We start from the raw sequence: 25007 nt of genomic DNA on the forward strand, positions 1-25007 counted from the left end.
AGGGGGGGGGTTGAGGGGCAGGATCTGAAAAAGGCAGGTGTTGGTGGGACTGGGGGCTGTGTGTTCTGCAGGCCTGGAGCAGAGCGGAGCCGGGGCGCTGTCGCCATGGCTTCCTGACACTTCGGGCCCTTTCATTTCATTAGCTCATTAACAATTTATTTATTAAGGTTATTTTAATCTGACTTGCCCCCTGAGGTGGGTCATGGAGAAGGCTGGCGCTTAGAAAATCCAATAAGGAGCTGAGATAATTTCATTTTGCTGAAAATGTTTCTTGGTCCTAGACAGGGTGAGAAGAGGGGATGGAGGCAGTGGAGGAAGCGCAGGCCAGAGGTGGGGGGAGGGGGAGCAGCTGTGCCGCTGTTGGGGTCCCAGCCCGCCCCCCATGTTATAGAGGAGGAACCCGAAGGCCCAAGAAGGGAACGGATCTGCAGCCACCGACAGGCCTCTTTATCGCGGGCACATGACAAGCTCAATAAATATTCAGTAAGCTCCTTGGTGGAGTGGGAATATTCACAATTTCTCCTTTATGAAATACACTAATGTCTCATTCGTCCCGGGCACCAGGGACGAGCAGCCCCACAGAGGCATCTTCCAGAGAGCCAAGGGCCCAGCGTCCCTCGCTCCCAGCTGTCCGCCCTCCTGCCAGCCCCCTCATAGTCGTTCTCACCCCTTCCTGCCCACTTTGTGCCAAGGGGTGCTGGAGGAAATGCCCACTAGGACCCACGCGGACTGACGGCGTCTAAGCTGGGCCTGCCCATGCTGCAGGAAAGGAGTCAGTCGCCGAAATCGCCGAACAGTGGCGGTTCGGTGCTAGCCTGGGATTCAGGGAGCTGCAGTTCCGCTCCTGCCTGTGGGACCCCGATCTCAGCTCCTCGGCCCCTCAGAGCTGTATGTCAGGGAGCAGACGCCACCCTGCTTTGGTTGAGGGAGGGCCTGGAAGCTCCGTCCAGCTGCTCGCCACAACCATCCCGGACCTTTCTGAGGGCACTTCCTTCCTCCGCCCTTTGAGCTGAGGATCTCCCTTCAGTGTCACCCAGAGTCAGTGCTAATGGGCCCCCCTCCCTCCTCCTCCTCCTGCTCCCCTCCCTCCATTCTGCCTCCTCTAGGAGACGGCTTCCTTTATTCCCCACCTCCCATGCTGGGTCTCTCCATCCGCTTGTTCCTTCCCCGTCCATCCAATCTCTCTCCTCCCCACCAAATAGCTCCTCTTCGCAGGGAAACATTCCCAGAAAAAGCTCCTCTCGTTGCTTCTCTTCTCATCCTGTCCCCAACTCTCAGCAGGTCAGACTTCCAGCCTCGACTGCTCCCCTTGAGGGACTTTTAATGGCCAGACCGTAGGGAACTCCCCCAGACGTGTCCCTCTGGGCCTGTCCGCTGCCTTGACCACCAGAACCTCTCCGGGGCTTCCTGACGTTTCTGTCTCTTGATTTGCCTCCTAACTGTCTAAGTACCAGCAGCCCCCATGATTGCAAGGCCCCTGGGTCCCAGAGTAGTTTAGTAAGTGGAGGGGGAGATCAGGGGCCTGAAAAGGTTGGGGCCAGCTTATGAAGGCTTTGCACCCCGAGGGTTTGATCCTAGCAGTGATGGGGCGCCACTTTCCTGGGGGGGTTCAGGGATGTGTGTTGTGATGTGTCAGATCTCCCGAAGACGATGGAGAGTGGAGCGCGGTGGAGAGGCAGACCGGCGGGCTGATTGTCCCGCAAGAAGTAATGAGGGCTCACATTGTAGAGGCAGAGGCAGTCGTGGGGGGGGGGGGGAGGTTTGGTGTTGGGCCGGCCTCATGACCCCAAGAGAGACTCGGAGCTGGGAGTGATCAGGGCTAGCTGAGAAACGAGGTACAAAATAAGTAGCCTCTTTTATTATCTAGTTTTGAAAAATCAATCCAGGAAGGGAGGCCCTCAGGGTTTCTAGCCAAAAGGGAAACAGTAGCCATTTAAACTCACTCTGAGCCCTCCAAACCCCAACAGTGGCCAGGTGAGGCATGGGCTGGGGCCTACTATTGGTCAGTGGGTGAGAGCCAGAGCGATTGGGGTTTAAGGCATGGTCAGGCAGCTCCACCTGAATCCCAATGGGCTTTGTCAAAGCCTGGATTTCCAATGATGTATTTCAAGAAATCATAAGACTACCTGGACAAAAGAGCTAATTGTCCCGACTTTTTTAAATGATAGATTAAATAAGTAGGAAAAAGAAAAAAGAAATTTGGTCAGAAAATCCCAAGATATCTCGTGAGGTTTCAGTGATGAAAAGGTATATCCTTTGGACAGAACACTCTTCGGTAAGAATATGATTTCCTGCATGGACCAAAGGAGAGGAGGGAAGGAAAGAAGGAAGCTCATTTAGTAGGGTGATAGTAGGGTGAGTTAGTAGCAGTGTGAGGAATATGAGAAGTTATCAACACCAGGGGAGGCAACGAACTGGCTGAAGCACAAAGTACCTGACAGAGGCCTAAATGGACCCAAACCAGCTCCGGTCAATGGTGACACAAGCCTTTTGGCGAATAAAATGGGCAAATAAATGGGATTGTACATCGGACTGATTGTGACTGAGGATAAATCTGACTGATTGTGAGTCTGAGGATAAATCTGACCAATTGTGACTCTATGTGAATCCAACTGATTGTGACTCCAAGTGTAAATCCTACTGATTGTGACTCTAAGGGTAAATGTGATTGATTGTGACTGAGGGTAAATGCAACCAGTATGAACCTTGGAGGGAGGGCTCAGGGGCTGCACTAACAGTTCATTTGCTGAGTCTCCCAGGGAGCCCACGTGCTTCTGCTGAGAAGGGCTCAATAAAGGACTCCTCCCTCCTCTAAAAGAGCCCTGGTTGTAACTTTCCTCCTGGGCCAGCTTGTCACAGGGGAAACAGCAGCAGCTCGCCGGGCTTCCTCCCTAACCCTCCGGAGTTCCGTGGGGCCTTTAGAATAACAATAGGAAGGAAGGGAAGACCCAGACCAGCTTGGAAGTTTAAGGTTCACTTTCTGTGTTCTCAGATCCCTTCCAGCCCTGACATTCCAGGGTCTTTGTTCTAAGTTCCCACTCAGTTCTTTTAGTTCTTATTCAGTCCCAAACCATTTATTGAGGACTCTAAGTGGCAGGTATAATGATTTATTCTGTGTTAATGTATTAAAGACTTACAGCAGGCCAGGTACAGGAATACGAAACAGGACTAAAATAGCCCTCGCCCACAGAGTTACATTCTAGTGGGAGACGTTAGTCAAGCCAAATCAACAGGCATTTATTCAGCTCTTACTGCGTACTTCACACTGCCCACGGTGCAGGGAGTGCAAATATGACAAAAGGTCAGCCCCAGCCTTCAGAGGCAACCCCTGAGAGAAGACAACACATAAAAGGGAGTTCAAGAGGGAGGAAGGGGGCCCATTTGGAAGCCTGGTGGGGACACTGGAAAGGCAGAAATGGAGCAGGGAGGGGCATGAAGGGATGAACAGGGAGGAGGGGGGCCCTAGGGTGAGAAAGCCAAAGGGCACTGGAGAGACAGTCCAGGGCTCCAGCTCTTAGATCCCTGGCTCTCAGGCCCCTCTTACCCCTGACACCCCCTGTTCTAAGCTCCCTCCCAGCTCTGCCATCCTCTGTTCTAAGCCCCCTCCCAGCTCTGACCTCCCCTGTTCTAAACTCCCTCCCAGTCCTGACATCCCCTGTTCTAAGCCCCCTCCCAGTCCTGACATCCCCTGTTCTAAGCCCCCTCCCAGCTCTGACACCCCCTGTTCTAAGCTCCCTCCTGGCTCTGACACCCCCTGTTCTAAGCTCCCTCCTGGCTCTGACATCCTCTGTTCTAAGCTCCCTCCCAGCCCTGACATCCCCTGTTCTAAGCTCCCTCCCAGCTCTGCCATCCTCTGTTCTAAGCTCCCTCCCAGCTCTGACCTCCCCTGTTCTAAGCCCCTCCCAGCTCTGACCTCCCCTGTTCTAAGCCCCCTCCCAGCTCTGACCTCCCCTGTTCTAAGCTCCCTCCCAGCTCTGACCTCCCCTGTTCTAAGCTCCCTCCCAGCTCTGACCTCCCCTGTTCTAAGCTCCCTCCCAGCTCTGACCTCCCCTGTTCTAAGCTCCCTCCCAGCTCTGACCTCCCCTGTTCTAAGCTCCCTCCCAGCTCTGACATCCCCTGTTCTAAGCTCCCTCCCAGCTCTGACATCCCCTGTTCTAAGCTCCCTCCCAGCTCTGACATCCCCTGTTCTAAGTTCCCTCCCAGCTCTGACATCCCCAGTTTTGAGCCCCTGATGTTCTGCTGCTCGCTGCTCTCTGGTCTGAGTCCATCCAACTCTTAGCCGACCGTCTCTCTCCTCCCTTCCTAATGGGTCCCTTGGAGCATAAACACCCACATATATTTTTCTGACACAGCTCATCCAGTGCCGTCCTAGCTGTAATTTTTAAATTAGTGGTTGAAGGGAGGGCTGAGCATCCTCAATAAATCCCCAGTAACCCAGCGTTTTGCGAGGAAAGGTTAGAATAAACGGGCCTGATTGATTGTGAATTTTAAACAGCCCCTCTCCAGTGTAATCAGCCTCACACCAGTGTCAGGCTCATTACAGCAGAGATTTCCATCCCGGCCCTGATTGAGAATGCCGCCACTCATCCATATTCTGCTTCCTCCGGAGGAACGGCTGGCTCCGCTTCAGGCTCGGGAGCCCTGCCTGGGCCCCGCTGCCCACCGTCTGCCAGCCGGGTCCGCCCGGGCCCCTAAGGGTGGGGCTGCACCCACCCGGAGGCTGGCTCTGAAACCCCCCCCCCCCCGCCTGCCCACCCCAGGTCTGGGGCTGAGCTGGGCTCTCCCGGGGAGGGGGGGGTCAGGGCAGGGTGTGTGTGAGTGTGTGTGTGATTGTGTATGTGTGATGATGTGTGCAGGTGAGTGTGTTGTGAGCGTGTGTGTCTGTGCACATGCATCTGTATGTGGGAGGGCTTCTGGTTGTCTTTGCTCCCTTCTAATTGGCCTTTATGAATATTTAATGAAATCAAGATGAAATTCAATCAAAACCTTTACCTGCTGCCTCTCGGGGAGGCGGGCGCATACTCACACAGCCCGGACACACACACACTCGCGCTGTCTCCATGTTATTAGATTTTCCTGGCTCCAGTGCAGACGCTGACGGCCCTCCCCAGATCACAGAGAAGTGAGTGACAGAAACAGGGCGAGCCCCGCTCTCCGGGCCTGGGGGCTGGGACGGAGTTCTCCATTTGTGATCAAAGAATTTTCCTTTGGTCTCACACACACACACACACACACACACACACACAGAATCGGGGGCTCTGGGATTTAACACACTGATATGCCCCTTGGAAACTCTGATAGCTCTCAGGGCTGGGGGGGGGGGTCTGTCCCCTGGAGACTGGTCAGACTTGCCAGGCTTAGGAAGACTGGAAGCGCCCATCCAGGGATGGGCACATGGGGGGTCCCTTACCTAGCTCAGTCTGGAGAGGCTTCTTGCCAGTAAGTTCATGGGGTCTGAGACCTAGGACAGGAAGGGACCGCAGAGCTTGCCTAATCCAACCCAGGTGGTGCTTAATAAACCCTCCCTCCCTCTCTCCCTTCCTTCCTTCCTTCCTCTTTCCTCCCTCCCTCCCTCCCTCTTTTTCTTGCCTCCCTCCCTGCCTCTTTCCCCCCCACATTGGGCAGATAGCCCTCAGTGACACAGGGAGAAAGTCTGGGGCCTGGAGGCAGGAAGCCCCGAGTTCAGTCAGGCGCCCCTCCTCCCCCGTGTGACCCTGACCCTGTTTCTTCCCTGGTTGTTGAGGATCAGATAAAATTCTCTTCCTTCCGGGTGCTCTAGAAACGGGCGCTGGCTGGCTGAAGTTCTTCCTGACGCCCCCCCTGCCCCCCGGGCAGCCGCCAGTGCCCCCCTGGCCCACCCGGGCCTCGGGAAGCCTTCCTCATCCTCCCCAGGAGAAGCGCGGGCCATCACCTGCGCCTTGGGCAGGGACAATCCTGAGTGACCGGCGTCTCCTCCCCCCCTTCTCCTGCCTGTGGGTAATAATGTGGGGCGGATATTAAGTCGCCTCTATTTGATGGGAGATAAGGCCCCAGGCGCCCCTCCCCCCACGGGCTGGCCCGGAGCACACTCACTGTCCCTGGAGGGAGGAGGGGGAGATGGAGACAAATGGGGGGAGGGGGCTGGTGCCCCTCCCCCTGGGAGCTCCAGCAGCGCCTGCTCCGGAATCCCTCCTCCACGGACCACATTCTGGGGAAGGCCTCTGGACGAGGGGACGGCAGGGCTGGAGGGAGGCCCCGCCCCGAGCCCGGAGCACCCAGAAGGGAGCACCAAGGGGGCCCTGAGAGCTCCTAGAAAGGAGGCGGTGGAGCGCAGCGGGCCTCGCTCCGCTCTGACTACAGGACAGTCCAGAGGAAGCGGACCTTCTTCAGGACCAAGGACGGCTCTGACCCGGCCGCCGTCTCCCTGCTTTGCCCTCCCATCTCCCGCAGTGGGGGGGGCTCCTGAGGCTGTGCCCCCCCCAGCGCAGCCCCGCCCCGTGCCCCAGGCGCCTGTGGTGAGCCCTCCCAGGGGGGAGCCCTTCTCCGTGACCCACGTGACCCAGCATTTAGCACCCGGTGCCCCCGCCCGTTAATGCTGGGGGCAGTCGGGGGTCCGCCGCTTCTCCTGGGAGAGGAAGGTCCTTGGGAGGGGGGGGGCAATGCGGGTCCTGGCCCCCCATCTGTGTGGGGGAGGGGCTGGGATTGGGTACCGACTTAGGGGTCCCCTCTAACAACAACACAAGGAGCGTGCCGGCTCCCCCCGACACCTGAACACTGCAGCGCAGTCATTATGCACACACTCACACTGGGAGGAGGCGGCGTCTCTGGGGCCCCCCCGCAGAGAAGCTTATCTGGGACTGACGCCTGTGAAGCCCCCACGGGAATTCCCCACGGTGCTGCCTGGAGGGGGCACCCCGCCCCCTCGGACCGCTGGAGCTGCGGCGCCCCGCCCCCTTGGACCCTCTGGAGCTATGGCGCCCCGCCCCCTCGGACCCTTTGGAGCTGCGGCGCCCCGCCCCCTCGGATCCTCTGGAGCTATGGCGCCCCGCCCCCTCGGATCCTCTGGAGCTATGGCGCCCCGTCCCCTCGGACCCTCTGGAGCTATGGCGCCCCGCCCCCTCGGACCCTCTGGAGCTATGGCGCCCCGCCCCCTCGGACCCTCTGGAGCTGCGGCGCCCCGCCCCCTCGGACCCTCTGGAGCTATGGCGCCCCGCCCCCTCGGACCCTCTGGAGCTATGGCGCCCCGCCCCCTCGGACCCTCTGGAGCTGCGGCGCCCCGCCCCCTCGGACCCTCTGGAGCTGCGGCGCCCCGCCCCCTCGGACCCCCAAGGCTCTCAAGGGGATGCGGGCGTCCTTTACCGCCCTTCATAAAAATGGGAAGCGCGGCTGCAGGAGCTTCAATCTTGGAGGAGCGGGGACATCAGTGGGCGGGAAGGGGCAGTTTACGAGCAGAGGCTGCGGTAAATCCAGGCTGTGGGGCTGGGGGCGCTCTGGCCCTCCTGTGCCGATGAGTCAGCCCGCAGGGGCGAGCGGGGAGCAGGAGGGGCCCGGCCGAGGGGCCGCCGGGAGAGGGGCCCGCCCCTCCTCCCCAGCCACAAGAAGGGAGCGGGGTGTAGCCCGGTGTGGCCGTGGGCAAGGCGGGCTCACTCACTGTGGAGCCTGGCAGGAGAGCGCCCGGCTTCTGGCTGTGGCCCCACAAGCCCCCGCGCCCGCTTGTCTCCGCTTCCTCGGCTGCAGATGGGGAGGCCGTGCTCTGTGACCTCTGCACCCGTGACCCTGACTAGGGGGTGAGGTGGCCTCCGTCTGTACCGGGGAACCACTGGGGCACCAGGGCCCTGCCTCCAACGGTGCTGCCCGGGGTCCGCCCCCCTGGGTACTAGAGGCTGCGTCTGAATTCCTGGAGGGCGTTTCCTCACCCGGGAGTTCCCAGCAGCAGAACCTCTCCTTGTCTCCCTTTCCCCCATTACCACATATTGCTCTGAGAAGCCGGGGTTCTGCCCCGGATTCAGCCCTGAGACTCCTCCCTGAGACTCCTCCCTGAGACCCCGCGGTTCTGCCCCTGATCCAGCCCTGAGACTCCTCCCTGAGACTCCTCCCTGAGACTCCTCCCTGAGACCCTGCGGTTCTGCCCCTGATCCAGCCCTGAGACTCCTCCCTGAGACCCCTCGGTTCTGCCCCTGATCCAGCCCTGAGACTCCTCCCTGAGACTCCTCCCTGAGACTCCTCCCTGAGACCCCGCGGTTCTGCCTCCGAGCTCTGATCCAGCTCTGGATCCTGCGGCTCTGTGGCACAAGAGATGCTTTGTGGAAAACACCTAGGAATATCATCGCCAAATTTCAGAAAGAACATGTAAGAGACAAGAACAATCCAGATATGGTGGAGTCACAGAATCGTGCAGGATTTATCAGCAGTCACAGTAAAAGGCCACAGGTGCTAGAATCATCTATACGGGAATCAAAAGAACGAGGTCTGTGGCCAAAAATGTGCCGTCCTGCCAAGTTATCCCTGATATATGGTGAAAAAGGACATTCGGTGAACCTGCAGAATAGAAAGTTTAACATTTAAGAACCAATATCCAAGATTAATGGCGAGGAACTTAACCTGGACAAATTGTTTGTGTTTTTTCCATGGAAATGCATTCCACATGTTTAAGGCTGACATCAGCAATTGGAGAGCTCAAAAGGAAAGATTTACACAAATGAGGAAAACCAGACTCAGCCATGGGGGGAGGGGGCTCATAGTTCTGAAAACCTATTCACATCGGGAAGGGATTATTACATGGGCGACACTGCGAACGGGCCGTGAGGGGGCTCACAGCCGCCTAAACCCACCAAGAAATGAGGGGGGAAGGATGGGCGGAGGAGGAAGCAGAGGGGGCGGGAAGAAGGCCAGGGAGGCGCCCATGGGGGGGGGGGGGGGTTAAGAAATAGTGAGGCAGGTCAGGGCAGAATTAAAGCCGAAGTGTTAGCTGGGACTGGGAAGAACAAGAGATATGCAAACAATAGAAGGACCGGGAGTGTGTGTGTGTGAGTGTGTGTGTGAGTGTGTCTCTGTGTGTATGTATGTGTGTGAGTGTGTGTCTGTGTGTGTATATGTATGTGTGTATGTGTGTGTGAGTGTGTCTGTGTGTGTATGTGTGTATGTGTGTATATATGTATGTGTGTGAGAGTGTGTGTGTATATGTATGTGTGTATGTGTGTATGTATGTGTGTGAGTGTGTGTCTGTGTGTATATGTATGTTTGTATGTGTGTGAGTGTGTGTCTGTGTGTGTATATGTATGTATGTGTGTATATGTATGTGTGTGAGTGTGAGTGTGTATGTGTGTATATGTATGTGTGTATGTGTGTGAGTGTGTGTGTATGTATATGTGTATGTGTGTGCATGTGTGTATGTGTGTGAGTGTGTATGTGTGTATATGTATGTGTGTATGTGTGTGTATGTATGTGTGTGAGTGTGTCTGTGTGTATATGTATGTGTGTGTGTATATGTGTGAGTGTGTATGTGTGTATATGTATGTGTGTATGTGTGTGTGCATGTGTGTATGCGTGTGTATGTATGTGTGTGAGTGTGTATGTGTGTGTGCATGTGTGTATGCATGTGTATGTATGTGTGTGAGTGTGTATGTGTGTGTATATGTATGTGTGTGAGTGTCTGTGTGTGTATATGTATGTGTGTATGTGTGTGTGTATCTACTAGATATATCTGTACTTAATTATATCCTGCTGTGGGGAGGGGGGAAGGATGAAAGGGGAAAAATGAATAAAAATTATAAAGTGAAAAAAAGAGTAAAAGTACACAATAAAACAAGCTACAAAGAAGCAAAGATGGACACCCATGAATATAATTTCTTGGACTTTTATGTTATATGTTTTGAATCCTCCCTGACGTTCTGCTGAGCCCGCAGCAGTGTTCTTTTTTGTTCTTCTTTTCTGTCTTTTTTTTTTCTATTCTGTTTTTTTAAATAAATAAACTGAAAAACAACAAACAAACCGGAAGGACTGTAAGCTCTGTGAGGGCAGGTCTTTTTTCGCTGTTGCTTGTAGCCCGGCACTGGGCACAGTAAACTCCTAATTAATTTTATAAATGCTGTTGCACTAGGGCCAGCTTGGACGTGCTGGAGAGAGGTAAGGGCCAGTAGTTAAATGTTCCTTGTGAACATTTCGATTTCAGAAAAAGGCAACGATGACAAATCAGGGCTTGATTTATTGTTTTGCTGATTGTCTAGACTTTAGAAAGTGATGGAGCTGGTGTGAATAATGCACATTAAGCTGAAAATTATGTTTCCACTTGTTTTTCAGAGAGCTGGTTGTTAAACATTTATCCCCACTTTCAACACCACTGTCTCCCAGGCAGCTTGTTTATTTCTTGGCTGGTTCTGATCGTCAGAGATCCTTTCCTCACCATAAATCAAAGTCTGCCTCCTCCCCGGGGCGCCCTTGTGGGACCCAGAGAATCAAGGGCTGATGGGTGAAAAGATGGAAATGGGGGCCCTTCTGCTGTTATTTAGCCCCTCCTGCCTCCAGCTTGGAAAGTGCACGGGAAAGTGCAAGGAGAGCAGGGTGGGCTGAGGGCAAGGGGACCAAAGGCTGAGGGTCCTCAGCAGCAGCAACAGCCCCTCAGTGCTGAGCCAGATCCCAAGGGCAAGCACTGCCCCACTGCCGGGGGTCTAAGGACTGGTGACCGTGGGATGTGTCAGGGTGTAACGTGCTCTCCTGGCAGTTACAATTACTAGTCTGTCCTAGACCCACCAGAGTACTCTTTGACCACTGTCCTTTGCAGTGTGAGCTCTACCCGGCTCGCCTCCTCTGAGGACTTCTAAGGTCTCTGGCCACAATCTCTTGAATCTATAGCTTAGTAACCGGTAGCGCACTCAAGACAACCACGTGTAATCTTAAAAGCCTTTATTATACCTACTCACATAATGCCCTGACTGATGCCCTGACTTGTTGGTTCCCTGGTGAACACCTGGTCAGAAGACCCATGTGTTCACTACCAAAACCCTTACCTCTTTCGGCTACCCATCTTGGCTTGGCCACCCAGGTTAGTGAGCCAGGGTGAACAGCACGAGGTTAAAGAGGGCGGTTGCTGCCTGCAGTGGGCTTACATAGGGCCTGTGAGGTCACACACACAGCCAATCAGCTGAGAGAGTCACCCATTACGAAACTATCTCAATATGGCCAGGATCCCTGCCCAAGGGCAGTCCTAATACTTCTGGGCCTCAATCTCCCGATGCACTGTGTCCGCCCATTTAAAGGGCCCTTACATCAGGGTCTGGTGGAGACTCCTGAATGGGACTTTGGAGACCCCCAAGCCTAACCCCTTCATATTAGAGAAGGAGAACTGAGGCTGGACTGTGCAAATAAGATTACTAGATTCCAGAGACCTGATCTCTTTTAGCCCTGACCTCCCCTGTTCTAAGCTCCCTCCCAGTCTGACCTCCCCTGTTCTAAGCTCCTTCCAGCTCTGACATCCCCTGTTCTAAGCTCCCTCCCAGTCTGACCTCCCCTGTTCTAAGCTCCCTTCCAGCTCTGACATCCCCTGTTCTAAGCTCCTTCCAGCTCTGACACCCCCTGTTCTAAGCTCCCTCCCAGCTCTGACATCCCCTGTTCTAAGCTCCTTCCAGCTCTGACACCCCCTGTTCTAAGCTCCTTCCAGCTCTGACCTCCCCTGTTCTAAGCTCCCTCCCAGCCCTGACACCCCCTGTTCTAAGCTCCCTCCCAGCTCTGACCTCCCCTGTTCTAAGCTCCCTCCCAGTCTGATCTCCCCTGTTCTAAGCTCCCTCCCAGCCCTGACACCCCCTGTTCTAAGCTCCCTCCCAGCTCTGACCTCCCCTGTTCTAAGCTCCCTCCCAGTCTGACCTCCCCTGTTCTAAGCTCCTTCCAGCTCTGACCTTCCCTGTTCTAAGCTCCCTCCCAGCTCTGACACCCCCTGTTCTAAGCTCCCTCCCAGCCCTGACCCCCCCTGTTCTAAGCTCCCTCCCAGTCTGACCTCCCCTGTTCTAAGCTCCCTCCCACCTCTGGTGCCCCCTGTTCTCAGGTCCCCCTACCTCTGACATTCCCCCCCAATAATTCCAGGCATTTTCCTTCTCTGAAGTGTGTGGGCGTGACAGGTTCCCAGAACGCCTCCTGGAGCTAGAACCCCATTGGTTGTTATCCCTGACAGGGGAAGTGGAAGCCGCTTCTCTCCCTCCTGGCCACCCTGGCTGCCTGGTTGTGCTGGGGGTGCTGGGGATGAGGGCGCGGGTCCATCAAGGACTGGCACACTTGGTGCTGAGCTGGGCGCAGCCAATGGCTCTTCTGCCTCCTGGGGATGGGACATCTGGAGAGCAGATTGAGTTTCCTACGAAGGGCCCAGATGTCTGGGCACGGGGACAAAACTGCGGCCTCTTTCCTTCATAGTTTCCCCTAATCAGGAAAAGCATGTCAGGGGGCGCTGGGAGGGTCTGCGTCCTGGGGATGGTCAGGGAGCCCTGCGCCCTCCCCACCACAAGTGAGCCTGGCCCTGACGTCTCCCTCACAAAGCTCTTAGAACTCTGTACCCTGTGTTCAGGGCCCCATGCAGCAGGGCAGGAGAGGCAGGGAAACCCGGCTTCAGATCCTGCCTCAGGTTATTGGGGGGGGCCCTTCCCCAGCTGCCCTTCAGCTCCTCGGGGAGAAAGGAAGCGCTTGGTCCTACCGGCCCATAGGCCTCTGGCATCCTGGCACCCTGAGAGTGGCCAGAGGAGGGGCAAGGGCCTGGAGGTCTTCTATTGTGAGGACCCGTCAGAGGGTGTGAAGAAGAGCAGTCTCAGGGAGGGAGAGTGGTCAGAGGGTCCTGGGGCTGTCCCGTGATCACCGAGGGCCCTGAGGGCTGTCATGTGACCACCTAGAGTCCTGAAAGCTGTCATGTGACCATCAAGGTCCCGAGGGCTGTCCTGTGGGCACTGACGGTCTGAGGGGCTGTGTTCCTCAGTCACGAGGGTCCTGGAGGCTATTGCAGGCGGAGGTCTCGGCTTTGCTGGCACTTAGCACCAACAGAAGCCCCCTCTGGGCCGGCCAGAGGCTCCAGGGCTTGACTTGCCTTTGTCAAGCCTCGTTCTGGGCAACCCAAGGCTCAGCTGAGTGCAGAGAGTGAAGATGGGGGGGGGCAGCCCCGAGGTGCCCCTGTGGGGAGCCGCCGGCCTAGAAGGCACATCCAGGCCTCCTGATTTCCCCTCTCCTGTTCTCCCGCTGCACCACTCTGTCTCCCCACAGGCTCTCTCCGGGCTGTCTGAGCCAAGCTGGTAAGGCGGCTCAGCGGGAGCCAGAGGCCTGGATTCTAGTCCAGCTGCAGGCCCGCCCCACCCTGGCTTTCACCCACTTCCTCTTCCCCATCTGTATGATGAGGGGCTGACCTGGACGGACGCTGGTCTCTTGGTTATAATTCGAAGCCGCAGGACTCCCCACTGGTGGATTTTTTCCCTGGGGAGAAGACTGGGCTCCGCTTGATTTCTCCTGGGATTCCTTGGACAAAAACAGGGTCCTGTCCTCCTCTGGCGCTTTGCCTTCTGGCCAGGGGTGCTGCCCGAGGGAGGACTGCTGTGCGATGCCAGAGCCATAGATGATCAGAGACAGGGTAAGGGGACCCAAAGATCACTTTGGGGGAGTGAAGGGGAGCTGGCTTCAAAATCTGGCTCCCTGCATGACTCGCTCCGGGGCCATTGGTTTCCTGTGGCCTGGGATAGGTGGAGGCCAGAGACGATGGGGTCCAGTCCCAGCTCCTCAGCCGGCTCACTGTGTGACCCCTCACAAGGGACGTTCCTTCTTTGGAACTCAGTTTCCTAATCCATAAAAAAAGATTTGCCCCCCGCCCCCGCCTCTTCTTGTGGGAAGGAGAACTCGGAGCATTGTCTAAAGAGGCCCTGGCTTGGCCAGCTGCCTGGCAGCTGAAGGGGTGTCTAGAATGACGGGGATGGATGGAGGGATGGAGGGATGGACGAGGGAGTGGATGGATGGATGGAAGAATGGGCAGATGAATAGATGTCAATGGATGGATATATGAAAAGCACATATGAACAGATTCATTAAAAATAATAAGAAATTAAAAAGATGCATATACCAGCCCGATAGTTTGTACTCAGTGGGGAGTCAGCTGACGGAGGGAGGTGATGCCCAAGGACGGCTGTTCTGACCCGGAAGTCCCACGGATGATGCTTCGATTCCTAATCAGCGGACGGCCACGTCTTGAAACGGTCGTGCTGACTTGACTGGATCCAGAGTGGGGGGGGCACCCCTGGCACAGCACGGTGTGCAGGTCCCCAAAAGTGGAGTGGGGCTGACCCGAGCAAGACAAGGGGAACACTCGTTTCCTGGGGCTTAGGGTCCCAAGGGTGGGAGCCCGGGTTCTGCTCAGAGGGGGAGGCAGGGTAGTGAAACAGGAAATTGTGACCAGATAGAGCTGACCCCAGTCCCTGTAGCGCTCAGAACTTTGCCCTATTGCCTAGTCTAACCCCTCATTCCCTAGAAGAGGAAATGGGGGCATATTTGTTCAGTCGGGTCAGTAGACAGTGGAAAGCTTTTCCTCTCAGATCCTCTGAAGTGCTCGAGTCTGTCCTTAGATTTCTTTCCCTTCTTGGACCTTGGTTTCCCCCCTGAAAAATGAAGAGTTTTTGGCCCACTTCACTTCAAATTCTGCAGGGTCCAAGGGCCTTCCCAGCCTGAGCAATCTGGGGGTGCCGTGGCCGCGAGGGCGACTGCCCCTAGAATTCCTTCCCTCTGTAGCGCCCGCTGGCCATTGTCCAGCATGGTTAGCCAGTGGGATAACATGGGATTAATCTTCTCATAAAGGTCAGAATGGGCTGTCCGTGTCCACCCTGGCAGCCAAGGGTGAGCCCTGACCAAGCCCCCCACCCTTCCCTGGCCCCCAGGGCCGCAGCCCGGGTTCTGACCATCCTTCTTGTGTTTTGTCTTTTCCAGCAACAGCGGCAGCTTGACCTCCTGACCATAACCAGCCCCGGTGAGTCAGCAAGTGCGGTCCGTGTTGTTTGCCCAGGGATGCCGGCTGCCCGGTACTCAGGGTCTGGCCTGCCCGGGACGCCTGGAGGGGATGATCTGGGACTGGCCAGGCCTCCTCTGCCCCATCCCAGAGGGCCACCCCCAGTGTTCTTCCTTGGCCCTCATCTCGGGCCTTGGCAGCTTGGGGAGGAGAGGTTTGGGGAAGCCCTCCAGGTGGCCCAGCTAGGCCAGATCTCTGGGATTTCCCGTGTCTTTGTGGCCTTCTTCAGAGGGGTGGGGTCTGGAGGCTGGGGTTTGGGCCCAGCCCAGAGTGATCCTAGAGGACTGTGGACCAGCTGAGAGCTAATGGCCCCATGGGGCTACAGGGAGGAAGGAGACGGCCCAGCTTGGACTGGAGGTCTCTGTGAGGGGGAGGGACCAGGGAGAAGGGCCAGCTTTTCTCCCTGATGTCTGGAGGGCTGGGGAAGGCCTCCGGACACCCTCCAGCTAGTATTGGGGTTGCAGTGCCCCCATTCCCAGCATCAGAGGGGGAGCTGGCTCTCTCTCTGCTGGCAAACAGGGCAGTAGCAGGGACAGAGAAGGAGAGGGGGGGCTGGGCCGATGGCCAGGAGTCAGGAGTGAGGGGGGGGAATCCCCCAGGAGCTTGGGGGGATGTGGACTTTGGGAAGATGTGACCACTGGCCCTCCTGGAAATGGCAGCAGGTGAGGCTGGGGGCGGGGCTCTGAAAAATGATGGGAAGTGCTTCCTAGAATGAGTCTGAGGTCCTGCCTCTGAGGGAGCACATGGGACCAAGATGTCATGTCCCCATGGATGTGGCTGAGGGGCTGGTCTGGCTGGAGCCTTGGGCAAGGCTGGTCTATTGGAACCTTGGGGGCAAGGCTGGTCTGGCTAGAGCCTGGGGCAAGGCTGGCTTGGGCCGGTCCAGCTTCGAGCCAAGGTTGTGAGGGCCTTGACTGGCCTTGACTGGCCACAGCGTGGTCCGATGGATTTATTTGGTGCTGGGAGCATGGCGGCACTGCTGGGGGCTGGGGGCTGGCAGTGATTCTTGGAAAAGAAAGACCCTGAGGGTTAATGGCGACTCCCAGTGAGGCAGAAAGGGAAGCTGCAGAGATTCTGCCCGTGCTTTGGTTGGGGAGGGGGCACAAGAGCTCTCAAGGGTCTCAAGTCTCCACAAGGGGAGGAGAATGGGGCAGCAGACCAAGGGTGATCTGGCCCTGTAGGGGCTGGCAGAGGTGGGAGACTGAAGCTTCTGTCAGGAGCCTATGTCCAGTTGGCCAGAGCTCCCTGGCCCAACAGACCTTTAAACAAACAGGGGGAGTCCCAGGCCCTTGGGGGCTGAGGAGCCATTCGTGGGGGGGCTCCCAGAAATAGGGAGGTCCGTGTCCTCAGAGGCTCATGTCTGCAGGGGCCGTGTCTAGAGAGGTCCATGCCTTGTGTCCCCTGCTTGCCTATGTGCCCCAGGACACAAAGATCCTCCCATGGTCCCCCTCCCTGTGGCCTAGGGTCTCCCAGCAAGGCTGGCCCTCTGCCTGTCCTCTGGAGGACAGAACGGGGCTGCAGGACCAGTGTGAGGGAGGGCGATATGTGAGGGGCCTTGCTGGGTCAGGTCCCTGCAGGCTGAGCGTGGGCCTAGGGGAAGGGAGCAACCCAGATCACAGGCCCGAGGGCTCAGACTGACCTTCCAGGCCCCAGAGTGAGGCAGGAATACCACCTGAGGCCCAGAGATGGGGGAGGCGCAGGGACGCTGGCCTAAGCTCAGGGTCCTTCAACCAGAATGGAAGAAGGGAAAGAACTCGAGTGTGGGAGGCCAGGGACCCGGGTTCAAATCTCACCGCTGCTCTTTCCTGCCTGAAGGACTGACATCCCAGGCTTGCTCTTGGTGGTCCACACAAGCAGGCTTCCCGCAGAGCCTGCACCAAGTCCCGGGTCCCTGGCTGCCCCGCCCGGCTCCTCTGCCACAGACGAACCCTGAGTTCTGGTGACCCCGCGGAGGGCCCGGGCCAGGCCGACCCCAGGAACAAAGGGAGCTTCTCCCGCCTCCCCGCAATGGCTGATTATCATTCTGGGTCAGGGCCACGTTGCCCAGCCCGTGCGCATCCCTTTAATTGGATCCCAGCATCTGCGGGTCCGGCCGGCTCCATTGAAAGCTGACATTTCTAACTAACTGACCTTTTCAGGACGGCTGATCCTCCCCTAATGATGCTCCGCCGGCGGCATTGTTTAGGCACAAAGCGGCCGGCCTCGCGGCGCCCGGGACGCCGCTGCCCGGGAGAACTATTCAGAATTCCCCGTCTCCAGTGAGCAAAATGAGAAAATTGGGTCCCCACATTCATCAGCGGGCCATTGTGCGGGTATCGATTTAAATGCCCTTTCATTGCGGCAGGAGGGAAGAGACACTGTATTATCGAGCTTGAAATTAACTTTTGTTCTGTTATTTTTTCCCTGGTAACTATAAAAAGGTCAAATACATTCATAAGGCTGAGATAGATTGGTTGGATATGAGGAAGGAGATAGCAATCAACCTTCAAATAACCTTTAAAGAGACGCGCTCTCCTCCGAACAGTAATTGATGTACTCATTAAGCCCCGGGAGCTCGCGGGCCGGGCCAAGGGCCACAGGAGACAATGGGCCTTCCCGGGGCCAGGACCGGGGAGCCGAGGGGCCGGGTGGCTGACGGCCTCCCCCTGCGGGGGTCCCGGGAGTGGGGGCCAGGAGCTATCAGGCTCCGAGCTGGCGGAGCCCGTGGTGGGGAGCTCAGCCCCTGCAGGGGGGACCACCCCGCCTTCTCTGCAGCCCCCCGGCGGCTCCTGGCTCTGGCAGCCTAACGTGCTTCAGGGCCCAGTCTTCTGCTGGGCTCCCCCTGGCCTCCCTCTGGCCTCCCTCGCAGCCTCTCTGGGTCAGCTTGAGGAGGGGCCTCGGCCCACACGTGGCGTTTGTGAAGTGCTCTGCACACGCCTTCACTTCTCCCCTTCCTTTGCTGCTTATGAGGAGGTGAAACAAAAAAGCCTTTAAGGTGCGTCTGCCAGAAAACTATTATTCACAATGCCCAGAACACCCCGAGAGTTGGTACCAGAAGGGTCTCAACCTTCGTTGGGCAGAGGAGGCACCTGGGACTGGGGGAAGTGCTCGCCCAGGGTCACTCAGCTACTGAATCCCTGAGGCTGGATTCACACCCAGCTCTCTCAGTCCTCCATCCTGATGCTTGTTAATTACTATTGCTGAAGTCCCCCGCACCATAGGGGACCCCAGAGGGCTGAAGGAGGGTCCTAGAGAACAGGAGACTTGCCACAGTGTGAGGAAGGGCAAATGACCTTTTTAAAAAAGGGGGGGGACTAGATTCAGCATACTACAGGCCAGTGAACTTGGCATTGACTCCTGGGGAATTTTAGGATTATCTAAGAGATGTTAGTGAACATCTAGAACAAGAAAGGGAAATCACAAAAACAGGACTCCATCTAAGCCGTCATGCCATCGTTTAGTAACTAACAAAATGGCCATAATAATAATAATATAAACCCGTAATCATTTAATATAGCATTCGTTTATTAATGCATAACCAAGAGTAGACTTTCTCTAAATATGCACCAAAGTTTGTAAGCGCTAACACTGTATTTGAGAAAAACTAGAAGCTTTTCTAGTATAAACAGGGATAAAGCAATGATTTTCCCTCTTCCCACTCTCTCTCCACTCTTATTTCATAGAGTTATGGAAATGCTAGACACTACAACAGCATGAGAACAAAATATCAACACAAAGGACACGCACATCCCTAGCTGCAGATGGCAGCGTGGCATATTTAGAAAACCTCAGTGAATTAGCAGAAAAACTAATTTAGATGATTAATAGCTTCAGTAATATAGCTGGATACAAAATAAAGCCACAGAAGTTTCCAGTTTTGCTAAACAGCATTAGCAAAAACCAGCAGGGGAACGATATTACATGGGGTTCTACTCAAAGAATTACAAAACTTCATAACATTTTGGGGAGTCGATTTTCCGGCACACACACACACAATTTAGATAAACACATAAATCCCCTTTTTTGGAAATAATGGGTTGACTAAGTAGAAAGATGCTCATTATGTATGTTTGGAGAATGCCATTATAATAAAAAGTGATGATGCTGCATAAATTAATTTAAAGATTTAATACTTTATAAATCAAAATTCAACAGATAAGTGCTTTATTGAGTTAGTCAATACAATAACAAAGTTTATTTAAAGAAACAAAAGGCCAAGACTCTCCAAGAAAATAATGAGGAAACATCGGAAAGAAGGGCACATAGTATTGCAAGCTCCCAAACAGTGTTATGAAGTACTAGTCCTCAGAACAACTTAGTCTTGGTTAAAAATCAGAAAAGTAGAACAGGTCAGCAAGAAACAGAAGTAATCAAATGACCAAGGAAAAGAGTCCCCTTTTGTAAAGAACTGCTAGAAAAACCAGACATTCGTTGGGCAGAAATTTGGTTTAGACCAAGATTTTATAGCATCTGCAATATCAAGATCCAAGTGGACCTTTTTTTTTTTTTTTAACCAGCTATAATTTCATTTCTATAGGAAACTTGCAGGGAAGAAACTCCCTCTGTAGCCTTAGAGTGCCCTGAGAGGTCAGGTGACTCTCTTGGGGTCACCTAGTTAATATCTGACAGAAACAAGACTTGATGTCAAGCTTTCCTGTCTCCGACGGTAGCTCATTATCCTCGCGTTTGCTACTTCTCATAAAAGGTCATGACATTTAAAAACTAGCGGAGAGTTAGAGGCGGCAAATTCCGTAAGTGTAAGGAGGAAGCTCATTCTTGATAAAAACAAGGACAAATTAGGCAGTTCTTTCAATTGTGTAAAATTAAAAAGCTTTTTAACAAAATCAACAAAGATAGAATAACAGAGATTCAATGTAAAGTGAGAAAAAATCCAATCACATTTAACAAAAAACCTATAATTTCAACTAGTAAATGGATCCGGTATTGAGTAAGTCATTCTATCCATCCGACCAGCACCTGCTCTGCAATCTACAATTTTAGAGATTTTTCTGACAGTAACATACGACGTTAGGTGACTTCTGTCAAAAACCATTGATGAGAACAAGATTGATACTTGAGAATTATAGACAATTGACAAACACAAATATATAGCAATATTAGTTATTTAGCTAAAGCGCTCAAAGGCTATTAGGAATTTTCAAAAGAAGAATCGCCATTTAGAAAAATATGGAAAGACTTGCATGAAATGAGCAGAACCAATCAGAGAGTTGAGTGTTATGAACATCAATATCAAAAATAGCTGCAGAGTAATAAGCTATCCTGAGTATTGGAAATATTCAAACCATCTACAAAGAATCTTCGAAAGAGGACGTTATTCCCTCCAGAGAAGTAACTGATAAATAGAAGTATGTGCAGTATGGTTTTACTTGTGTACATATGTGTGTATGTGTGTGTCTGTGAAACGAAAGCCTCCTCCAGTGTGTCATGGGAAGGAGGGGAGACAGCTTAGAACTTAAGTCATAACAAAAATTTAATGTTTAATCTAATTTTTTTAACATTTAAATTTAAATAAAATTTAAATTTAAGTTTATTTTAAAAAAATTTTTTAAGAAATACAAATGATTAATGACTCCATGGAAAGATGTTCCAAATTATTAATACTAAGAGAATCTATATTAAAAACAACTTGAGATTTCACCTCATCCTCTAAAAATTGGGAGTGGGAGTAGGAAATCACCAAAAAATGGATATAACTAATGTTGAAAGAGCTGAGGTTAGATAAGCATACTGATGCTTCCATAGGAGATCTGAATTGGTCCAGATGTTCTGGGTATCACTTTGGAATTCTGTAAGAAAGTCATTAAGCAATCTATATTCTTTGCCCTAATTATCTCACTATTGGACATATTATCTAAGGAAGTCAAAGATAGAGTGAAGTCCACTGTACACAGTATTTATACCAGCATCCTTTGGGGTAGGAAAAAACTGAAAATGAATTGAGTGCCCATTAATGGAGGAACGCCTTCAAGGCTTGTATGGATGTAATGAAATATTAGCAAGTATTAGAAAAAAGACAAAAAAGGGGAATCCATTGAATCATGCAGAGATTTGTATAACTTGATGCAGACTACTGTGATCAGAATCAAAAGAACATGCCCATAGTGGAAATATTTCTTAAAACCATGACTCTCCAAGAGACAACGTTCCTCCTTCCTCCCAGAAGGCTGAGTGCTGCTAGGGCAAGATGCTGTAAATTGTGTGAGCTGTGTTTTTTGTATCAGATGTTTTTCTTAATTTATTTTTCAATTTTTTTTAATTTTTGATTTTTAAAATTAATCATTTAAAGCTTTTATATTTTCAAAATTCATGAATAAATAATTTTCAACCTTCACCCTTACAAAACCCTGTGTTCCAAATCTTTTTCTCCCTCTCTTCCCCCATGTCCTTCCCTAAATGGCAAGTAATCTAATATATTTAAATATGTGCAATTCTTTTATATATATTTCCACATTTATCTTGCTTCACAAGAAAAATCAGATCAAAAAAGAGAAAAAATAAGAAAGAAAACAAAATGCAAACAATCCACAAAAAGAGTGTAAATGCTATGTTGTGATCCACACTCAGTTCCCATAGGGGGTAGATGGCTCTCTCCATCAGAGATCTATTGGAACTGGCCTAAATCATCTCATTGTTGGAGAGTCACGTGCATCTGAGTTGATCTTCATACAATCTTGATGTCGCCGCCGTGTACAATGTTCTCTTGGTTCTGCTCATTTCACTCAGCATCAGTTCATGTAGGTCTCTCCAGGCTTTTCTGACATCATCCCGCTGATCATTTCTTATAGAACAATAATATTCCATAATATTCACATATTATAACTTATTCAGGCATTTTCCAGATGATGGGCATCCACTCAGTTTCCAGTTCCTTGCCACTACAAACATTTCTGCACGTGTGGGTCCCTGTCCCTCTTTTAAGATCTCTTTGGGATATAAGAACAGTAGAGACGCTGCTGGATCAAAGGATATGCACAGTTTTATAGCTCTTTGAGCATAGTTCCAAACTGCTCTTCAGCATCGTTGGATCCATTCACAACTCCACCAACAATGCATCAGTTTTCCCACATCCCCTCTAACATTCCGCATTATCTTTCCCTGTCATCTGGCCAATCTGAGAGGTGTGTAGTGATACCTCAGAGTTACTTTAATTTGCATTTCTCTGACAATAGTGATTTGGAGCACTTTTGCATGTGATTAGAAATTATTTCAGTTTCTTCATTTGAAAATTATCTGTTCATATCCTTTGACCATTTATCAATTGGAGAGTGGCTTGAATTCTTATAAGGCCTTTATCAAAACCTTTGGATGTAAAAAGTTTTTCCCCAGTTTGTTGCTTCCCTTCTAATATGGTCTGCATTAGTTTTGTTTGTACAAAAACTTTTTAACTTAATACAATCAAAATTATCCAGTTTGTGTCCCATAATGTACTCTTGTCCTTCTTTGGCCATAAACCCTTCCTTCTCCACAGATCTGAGAGGCAGACTGTCCTTTGTTCTTCTAATTTGCTTATATCACTCTTTAGGTCTAAAGCATTATTTTGATCTTATCTTGTTATACGTATTAGGTGTGGGTCAGGGCCTAGTTTCTGCCATACCGTTCCCATTTTCCCAGCAGTTTTTGTCACATAGTGAGTTCTTACCCCCAGAGCTGGGACCTTGGCTTTGTCGGACACTAGATTGCTATGGTCGTTGACTGTTTTGTCCTAACCTATTCCACTAATGACTCTTCTGTTTCTTGGCCAGCACCAAATGGTGCATTCGATGTTTTTGATTGTTTCTCTGTCATAGAGAAGTTTCGCTCATGGGAAGAGAAGAGCCGCACCCCCAGAAATGACAGTGATGTAAAAAACAAAAGGCATCGATACGGCGTGCTTTGTTTTTGAAAAAGGACCAGTCCTGTCTGCCTCACCCCATTTCCTTTTCTGGTCATCAATAGAGTTTACCTAGATTGTAGAAAAGTTTTCTCCCCAGTCATTCTTGTGGAAAGGATGGAAAGAAGTAACCCAGATCATAGGGCGATCATCTAGGAACAGCCTGGCTCTGGTTAGCCCTAGAGGGGACAACCAGGGACAGAACTGGGGAGGAGGGCTCCCAGAGGCTTGTGGAGATGCGCTTCCTCTACCCCACTCTTAGCCCCCTCGGTCTCTGGGCCCTGATCCTGGCCCCAGCCTCCCGGGAGCTGCCAAGATGGCATTTCTGACATAGCCACGACGAGGCTGCTCCTTTGCTTAGGAGGACGCCTGCCAGGCGGGCATAAGCTCTGCTTGGCATTTCAGACCTTTGCTTCCTGCTTCTGCCCACTGTTCCAGGGTCTCCTGAGTGGTCCCTGCAGCATCTGCCCCCTCCCCCGCCCGGCCTCTTCCCTAGACCAGGCCCAGCTCAGCCTTCCTTTAGGGGCCCCTCCCAATTCCTCGTCTGGCAGCGCCACCTCCAGGCACTGGGCACTAAGGCCTATCTGTGAGTATTCTGCAATCGCTGGGTAGAATGTGAGCTCCCTGGAGGCAGGGGCTGTCTTGCATTTGCCTCCCTCTCTCCAGCACGTAGGGGGGGGGGTGTTAATCAATGTCTGCTGATTGAGTGAACGATCTCTGCGTCAGAAGTCTCCCAGAGTGTCGTGGGCTATGGCCGGACCCCTGTGGGATGTATATAAAAGGGGCCTTTCTCTGCCACGTGTGCGACAGCGGAGATTCTGTGACTCCACCGGGATGCTCGGATAGGAGGGGGCTGGTCTGGTCTTGGTAATTCGGTTACTTTGCACTCTTTTTTATTTGAGTTTTATTTCCTGGAAGTGCTGGGTCAGGCCAGTGGCTGAGTGGAATCGCCGAACATGGGGAAAAGGCTTCAGATTGTGGTCCATTTCCTGTGTTGTTATGAACCCACAGAACTTCAGAGCTGGGAGGACTAGCCTCGTACCTCCAATGGTCATTGCCAGAAGGAGAAGCCCCCATGTGCACCAGAATGTCCGTAGCATCTTTTTGGGGTAGTGAAGAACTGGAAACAGGGCGGGCACCCGTCAGCTGTGGGACAACGGTGGCCGTGAATGTCCCGTCGCATCCTTGGGCCGTAGAAATAGGGAATGTGGTGGAGACCGAGAATCGTGGGTACCGGTCCTGCACCGAGCAGAGCCACGGCGGCAGCAGAGCCAGGGGAAGGGACAAGAGACAAAAAATGGGTGCCACGGGATGGTAAGGGCAGGAGGGCCCAAGGAAGACCCTGTGGGAAGCTGTGCCCTGCCCACTTCTCTGCCCGCCCCTCTGCCATCAGGTGATAGATCATTCATTAGTTTTCTAGAGCTCTTGTTTTTCTGTAAGCCCGGCTCCTGGAACCAATTGTCTGGGACTTCTCTCCCCCCTCCCCTCCGTTTGTGTGAGGGGCAGGTAGAGTTAGCAAGAGTGGGAAGAGAGAGATTCTGGGCCCTTGTGGCCCTCGGCTTCCAGAGAGAAGATGCCCCTGTGCAGGTGACGGAGGGAGAGAGAGACTCTGGGAAACAGCCGGTGGGAGAGGAGCTGGCCACCTGCACCGCGCCCCTCCCCCCCACCAGCCCTGCTGGTTTGGGGGTGCTGGGGACCCTTGGTGCACCAGGATGTCTCTCCCAATGGGAGCGCTCCTCCGAGCTCTCCGGAGGGCAGGCAGACAGCAGATGCCGTCCTGGTCATTTTAGCCCATCAATGACGTGCTGCTCAGGAGCGGTCCTGCTGGCCTGGACAATCTGGTCTTTATCATCGTGGGGTCACCTTGGCTTTCCTTGTCACACACTCGCCTCGTTGGCCTTGGAAGGTCAGAAAGGGCCCTTGAGCCCCCCGTGTGACCCCTTCCCTTTTCCTGAGGGGGAGCTGAGCGCCGCTGGGCAGCACGTTGTTGGGGCTCACAGGACTAGTCCATGAGCCTCCTCCCCCCGAGACCGCGCTTTCTGAGGGGGCGCCCCATCATTTTCACCCCCTGTTCCGAGAGCTTTGCCCCACGCCTGACACAGTGGCTGACCCGCATAGGAACGCGTCCCTTTAGAACCGCCCCAC

General features: G+C 53.2%; 1 protein-coding gene across 1 annotated transcript in view; it reads left to right on the forward strand.

Annotated features, from left to right (window-relative positions):
• Positions 1-25007, forward strand: part of AGBL4 (AGBL carboxypeptidase 4) — a 726120-nt gene that overhangs the window by 569694 nt on the left and 131419 nt on the right. Inside the window, 1 exon segment of the mRNA XM_074264643.1 lies at positions 14914-14953. Coding sequence (XP_074120744.1) covers positions 14914-14953 — 40 coding nt within the window.

The sequence above is a fragment of the Sminthopsis crassicaudata genome, chromosome 4 (genome assembly GCF_048593235.1).
Source record: "Sminthopsis crassicaudata isolate SCR6 chromosome 4, ASM4859323v1, whole genome shotgun sequence".
Classification (NCBI taxonomy): domain Eukaryota; kingdom Metazoa; phylum Chordata; class Mammalia; order Dasyuromorphia; family Dasyuridae; genus Sminthopsis; species Sminthopsis crassicaudata.